We start from the raw sequence: 7,321 nt of genomic DNA on the forward strand, positions 1-7,321 counted from the left end.
ACGGCGCACCTGATCTCGCCCTCTCCTTGATGTTGCTTATCGTACACATGGACTACTCAGTTTGTATATTTTGCTTATTTTTTCATAGTTCCATACAACTTCTTCCTGTTTTCTCGATTGATCTGTGTTCAGTTTTTCAAGGCCTATCCACTGTGGCAACTTATAACTAAGTCTGAGGGGGGTGCGATGGGGAGGTTCCCTTGTCAGTAGACCATGTGACGCGTAAGGCGGGTTATTGATGTCACATTGGCACCAAATTTCGCCGAAATTGTGTCCAGTGCCACTGTGGACTTGTCACACGATGGGAAAGTCGTCACATCCCCTGTCACTCCTTCCTCCTTCCCCCCTCCCTCCCCTTTTTTTGGCACCTCTGCTATGGAGGTCGGAACCGATAAGTCCAGTGTTGAATTCAACGCGGCTCTCTCATTGGTGGCCGAGAAAAACATACCAGACACACTGCTGCTCAGAATCGGGACGAAAAGGCCTCAGGGTGTGGTATAAAGGAGGTCAATTAAACCATCCCTTTACCTGGGGCTTTGTTCCCTAACATTTCGCGGCCGAAAACGACAGTTCGCAGTGCGATGGGTAACAGGAAGACGTTCTTGACAACTTCGTGGAGGTATGTACCGTCTATGCAACTAACTGAAGACAGTTTGTTTGGTTGCCATACGCGTTACGCTTCTTTTATTTGGGAAGCATCGTCAGTGGCCTGTAATACATGTTTCCTTTTATAGATACAATAAACGTATTATGTGGTAGATATAATATGCTGCTGTATTACATTTTGTTGTGTCTTTCTCTTGTTTTTAGGTTAAAATCAACTTTTGTGGCACAAAGTTCGTAATGTGCTCTTATTGTTCGGTGTTACTATTTCCAGCTCTGTTATGTGTCTCCTCCTGGACATGTATTCGTTAGTTTCTATTCTCCAGCTGGCCGATTTCTGGCGTTCTTTCACTCGGATTTGTCACAACGCATATATCACTTGCACTTTCCATCTTTGTGGTCAACATATGTGTGTTTTCGGTGTGCAGTGTTGCCAGCTGTTGTGTGTTTGTCTGTGTTTTGTTTGTGTTGTGTTTTGGTTTGATATTTTTCTTTTGTTGTGTCTTTGTGTATTTCCTGTGTGTAATTGTGTAATTCTTTCCTGAGAGGGTGATTTTTTTTTATATTAGCGTGTGTGTGTATTTTTCTATATGTGTATGAATGGCCGGCCTGAGTGGCCGAGCGGTTCTAGGCGCTTCAGTCTGGAACCGCGCGACCGCTACGGTCGCAGGTTCGAATCCTGCCTCGGGCATGGACGTGTGTGATGTCCTTAGGTAGTTAGGTTTAAGTAGTTCTGAGTTCTAGGGGATTGATGACCTCAGAAGTTAAGTCCCATAGTGCTCAGAGTCATTTCAACCATTTGTGTGTGTATGCGTGCGTGTTTATGTGTGCGCGTGTGTGAGGGGAGGAGAGAGAGAGAGAGAGAGAGAGAGAGAGAGAGAGAGAGAGAGAGAGAGAGAGAGAAAGGTAGAAGGATATTCCTTATTTATTTATCCTGGTTACATTTCGGTTTGTTATTGTTTTGGTGGCTAGCATGATCAGAGAGTTAGTGCTTATATGGATTTGGTCGCTGAGGACCTTCTTTTCCATTGCAATGGCTCTTGGTATGTGAAAGTTTTCTCAGGAGCTTTTTGTTGTGATTATTCACAACGTTTGACACTGCTGACACCCTCGGACGTTTCAACGCTTCTCTAAGGACGCTGTGGCGCTGGAGCAGGAGGAGGAGATTAGTCTTTAATGTCCTGTCGACAGCAAGGTCATTAGAGACGGAGCAATCTCGGATTAGGGGAGGAGGGGGAAGGAAATCGGCCAAGCCCTTTCAAAAGAACCATCCTGGCATTTATCTGAAGCGATTTAGAGAAATCACGGGAAACCTAAATGTGAACGGCCGGACGCGTGTTTGAACCATCGTCCTCCCGAATGCACTTTGGCGCTGCATCCGCATTAAACGTGATCTGACCCATTTGGAGCGCGCTTAGCATAAGCACCCTTGGCTACTTCGGATCACCTTGAAATTTCGTCGAACGGTTTTTAACGGTCCCTCATGGTTACAGCCAGTACATTAGAGCAAACATTTCGTCACGCTGCGCACCAAACGATCGTGTTCTATGGGGATGCAGCCCAACAGTGTCCTTAGAGAAGGTCTAAAAAGCCCGGGGATGTTACCAGTGTCCAAGGTTGTGCAGAACGTCTTCATGTTACTCATCGCTCTGCGAACTGTCGTTTTCGACGGCGAAATGTGTGGGTATCAGCGACCAAGGGAAAGGGATGGTTTCATTGACGCCCATTATGCCACCCCCTGCGGCGGTTTTGAGCCGGTTCTCAGCTACGGTGTGTCTGGAATGTTTTCCCTGGCAACACATAAGAAAATGGAGTGATTTCAACGCTGGGGTGTATCGGTTCTGACTTCCATTGCAGATGCCTTACAAGAGGGGGCCAAATGTGGGTAAGACGACCATCCTATCGTTTGGAAGAATTGTGGTGAAGTTTGGTGCCAAAGTGACATCATTAACCCACCTTACGCGTCGCAAGTACTCCTGAGCTACAGCCTTTTTTCTGCGCATGTGTCGACATCTTGGTGTACGAAGCGTTGTCGAGGCCGAGGGTGACGTTGCAGGGCCCCACGCATTTGCACCGTTACGGAGGAAAGTTGTACGCACCTTAGAGCCAATTTTCAAACTAAAGCGTCACACTGGGTGAGAATTATGGGGTTTCGAAAAAGTGCTCCTGTAATTCTGCTGCGCAATGCAGTATTGGACGAAGTGTTAGAGAAGCATACTAAGTATTTACTGGGTAGATAGACCATAAAATAGCGCTATTAGGGAGAAAAGACGAAAAGGAAAGGCCACGGAAATTTTTACGAGTACGAGGCACTTCATAGGTATTTGCTTTACATTCACACCTTTTATTGGTCATTTACAATAATAGCTCAACCGCTCAAGATTTCTAATGCTTCTATATGCGGACGCCCGAACAAGTATGGCAGTGGAAGGGAAGAGATTTTCTTTTTTCTTCCCTCCAGCTTCCGACTGTGGTAAATTAATGTGAATGTTTCAGCAAAGATCTCCCCTTAATTACACGAGAACTGAACGCAAAGATTTTCATCCCCGTCCAGGGCGGCGGTGTACTGTAATACAGCGATCGGGCATAAATTTCCAGACACTGTTAACTGGGCACTGGAAGAAGTAGAGGCAGGTACAGACGAAGAGTCGAATGCAGAGCACGTTGCATGTAATATGTGTGCATGGCTGGAGGGTATGAGCACAGAATCGGAAGACGTGAGACAGCCACTCAAACGAGCCGAAGTACAGATGAATAACAAACAAGAAAGGTCCGTTGAGAACAGTAGGAGCCGGTCAACATCATTCATTGAATCTATTTATTCGTTCAAATGACGATTGTTACCGTTAGTTATTGAAACGTGCTGGTTGAGTTTCTTTCGCTCTTATCAAGAGAGGAATGTATCGCCCCCGTAGGGGTCGCGAAGACAATATTAGGTTAGTTTCAGCGCACACAAAGGCGGTTAAGCACTCATTCTTCCCGAGCTCCATGCGTAAATGGAACGGGAAGATGCTCTAATAACTGGCGCAACAGAAGATGTCCTGCGCCACACACTTCACAGTGATTTGTATAGTATACTTGTAGATGTATAAGGTCTGTAGAAAAAGAACGTGCTATGGAAGAAGTATGTGGGAAACCTTTGCTAAAAACTGGCAGAAACTGGTGGGTCATCTCATTAGACCAGGAACAGTTATCTCAGCTCAAGGAGAAGCAGAAGCACTAGTAGGCAAAGACTGTAGGGTAAGACAAAGCTTAGACATTTTTCAAGGGTTTTCAGAGAATGTTGGTTGTCGTACATAGCATCTAAGAAGGAGAAAGGCTGCGGACTAAAAAAAATAATAAAAAATGGATGAGTGAATTGAGTTTACCATATAATAGTGTGAGATCAGATTTAACTCCCACGTCTTAGCTCTAGGTTCTTGGCTGCATCTATGATTTGCTAATCATTGTGCAGCCGGCAGAGTCGCAAACGATACTTTTTATTGTGTCAAAGACAACCAATAATCTGTGTGAAAATTACATCACCATGCAAGAATCTTTTGGAATGAATAAAGAAGTAGCCAGTTATGAGATGTTGCGATGCAGAGAAACAGTTGGTGGTGTTGACATGCACTGTTACAAGTGCCTCTACACATATACACGCATCTGCATTGATTCAAACAGTCTGCCGACAGTTCCCCGGCGGATTGCAGGCCAGGTTGCTCCTGTTCGGCTTCAACAGCTGGGTGTTGGACGTCCACAACAGACAAGTATCCGTCTGCCGAATTCCGAGACACGTTTAGTGAATCGCATGTGGAGAACTGAGAAGTTGACGTATCTGTCGCGGAGAGATATCTGGAAAATTTCTCGTGTCAGAAGGACAAGCATTTCTGCTAAATTTATCAAATAACACCACTCAACAAGCAACAGTGAAAGATTGTTGATTAAATTCATATAACCGCGTGTACTGACCAAAGTGGCGTAGGTTTTAAGACACTGCACTCTTGTAGGCGTTTTCAGTAATTTCCCAAAATTACTTCAGGTGAAGATAATGTTTATCGTTTTCATGACAATTTAGGTGATTAAAGACAGAACTCTAAAAGTCAGATACGCTACGACAAGAAAAGAGATTAGACACGATCTTACAGAAGGACCCATTCTAACATTCAGCTAAAGTGACAAAGAGAAAACACGGAGAAACTAAATCCTCCAGAATAGACTCCGTAAAGCCTCGCAAAGTCACGCTATAATTTTCATAGTTACAAAATAATACGCTCTGAGTTCAGTATAACATCTATATTACTAAACCTGTGAACTGAGTTATGCTGCCATTTGCAGGGTGCCACTCTAACGGCAACAAAAATTTGGTTTTCAGTATTTTATACAGTTACTGGTAAAAGTTAAACATTTAAAAGAAATGGTTTAAATGGCTCTGAGCACTGTGGGACTTAACTGCTGTGGTCATTTGAAAAACTGTCATAATCTACTCATTAAGAGCTATCATCTTACGTTAAAGGTTTAACACAATAAGTCAATTATTACAGAACCTTCAACATCGCAGCACGTCAGCAATCGTTGGTTAATATGTTAAAAAACTACAAAGCCGCCTCGATTGCGAATCTCTTTTTAATCAATTAATACAGCTGGAAACTGTGTATATGTTTTGAGACAGCGCAATTCAAAAATGGTTCAAATGGCTCTGAGCACAAAGGGACTTAACTGCTGAGGTCATCAGTCCCCTAGAACTTAGAACTACTTAAACCTAACTAACCTAAGGACATCACAAACATCCATGCCAGAGGCAGGATTCGAACCTGCGACCGTAGCGGTCGCGCGGTTTCAGACTGTAGCGCCTAGAACCGCTCGGCCACCCCAGCCGGCCAGCGCAATTCATCGAGCGCAAATTACCCAGATTATATTAATCCAGTATCTGAGACAGAGAACACTTAGCGACTCCCAACAAACTTTATACAAAATTTCGAACGTTTTCGAAACTTTTTCTGGCTGACGTCAAGGAACTCTCCTCTGAACTGATGTCATGTTAAACCGCGAGTCGAAGATCTCAGTTGACCGAAACTGGCTGTCCGTGAACAAATACAAATTGTAGCAGCACTAACGGAAAAACTCTTTATAGTTGATGAAATGTTGCCGAGTTACCAACCGAGTCGTGACTTGGTGTTTTCGCGACGTTTCAAAAAAATGGTTCAAATGGCTCTGAGCACAATGGGGCTTAACATCTGAGGTCATCAGTCCCCTAGAACTTAGAACTACTTAAACCTAACTAACCTAAGGACATCACACACATCCATGCCCGAGGCAGGATTCGAACCTGCGACCTGCGGTCGCGCGGTTCCAGACTGAAGCACCTAGAACCGCTCGGCCACCAACGGCTGGCTGGCTGCGACGTTTCGACGAGTTTACTTGCCTGAAGATGACGGGTAGGAAACTCGTCGAAACGTCGAGACAACGCGACTCGGCTGACAGAAAACGCGAGAAAATTAAATCAAGAGAGAGACTGCATCCCCGTTTAAGCCTTACAGTGTTACTGGTGCAGCTCACCTCTAGGGTAGATGGGCTCCCCGTCGTCGAGGTCGGCCATGAGCTGCTCGCGGCGCTCGGCGAGGCTCCACGCCTTGTCGGCGGACGGCTTGCGCAGCTGCGGCGGCGCCGCCGCGTCCCCGTCCTCCACGGCCAGGTCCGACGGCGACGGCGGCGGCTGCGAGGCGGCGTCTTCCGGCACGACGACGTACTCGGGCAGCGAGGCGTCGCCGGCGCGCAGCGTCGACGACAGGACGACGTCCAGCGGCGCCTCCGGTCCTGGCTCTGAGGCGGTCTGGGCGGGCGCCAGAGGCGCGCCCACCAGCAGAACCAGCAGCAGATGCACGTAGCAGGCGGCCATGCTATCAGCAGTAGAAGCAGCGGCAGCAGTGAGCGACTAGCCGGGCGCCGGGCCGCGCGCCGCCTATATAGCGCCAGACGCCTCCCACCGCCTCGCTCTCTCCCAGCTGCCGCTGCGGCGGTCACGTCTCCGGCGCGTGCCTGCGCCGCTTCCTCCCTTCCCGCCAACCGCCCGTATGCCCGACACTGCAGCTGCGCTCCGACACTCCCCTCTCCCCATCTCGCTCTATCTGTCTGCCTCCGTTCCTCTCTCTCTGTTCCCGGCCTTCCCCTGCGAGCGAGGACGAGCCCCAGTGAAGGAACTCAGCTGTTGTCACTAGATAATTTCAATCTATCATTTTTCGTTTCTAATCTTTTCTTTTTTCTTCTTAAAAAAAAATAAATAAAAAGACGCACGATTTCAGAGCAGACGTCACTGCCATCTAACGATTAGCGTATATAGTCACTATAGTCGCATTCACTAACGAAGGCGGAGAATTTACGCTCGTCCGGTTCATTCCTCGACAGCTCCCAGATCTGAGTGCATTGCTATACTCTTTTCTTCGTAAATACCCGTGTTCACTAGCAAGTAAACTTCTACAAGTCACTTCTAGAAGTCACTCCTGCAGGTTCTTTGACATGAAACTATCCCTAACAAGTCGAATTACTCAGGTATCGCCAACTTCCAGAAGTACAGTAGCTTCCGCAAGTTAGTGACAACAGTTTTTTGCAATTCACACAACTGCCGAACTTGCCAGTTTGCTAACGCAGAAGCTTCGTGTTTTCTGTAATGGTACGAAAATGTCAGTGTCGAAAAGCAGCTGACGAGTGTCAGCCATTAAGTGCGAAATGAATTTATCGA

General features: G+C 46.7%; 1 protein-coding gene across 1 annotated transcript in view; it reads right to left on the bottom strand.

The window, feature by feature from the left end:
* LOC126187772 (uncharacterized) overlaps positions 1 to 6,538 on the bottom strand; it is a 43,884-nt gene extending 37,346 nt beyond the window's left edge. The window contains exon 1 of the mRNA XM_049929038.1: positions 6,142 to 6,538. Coding sequence (XP_049784995.1) covers positions 6,142 to 6,481 — 340 coding nt within the window. The 5' untranslated portion in view covers positions 6,482 to 6,538. The remainder of the gene's footprint in view (positions 1 to 6,141) is intronic.
* Between the last annotated feature and the right edge of the window lie 783 nt (positions 6,539 to 7,321).

This window comes from Schistocerca cancellata, chromosome 5 (assembly GCF_023864275.1).
Source record: "Schistocerca cancellata isolate TAMUIC-IGC-003103 chromosome 5, iqSchCanc2.1, whole genome shotgun sequence".
Lineage (NCBI taxonomy): Eukaryota > Metazoa > Arthropoda > Insecta > Orthoptera > Acrididae > Schistocerca > Schistocerca cancellata.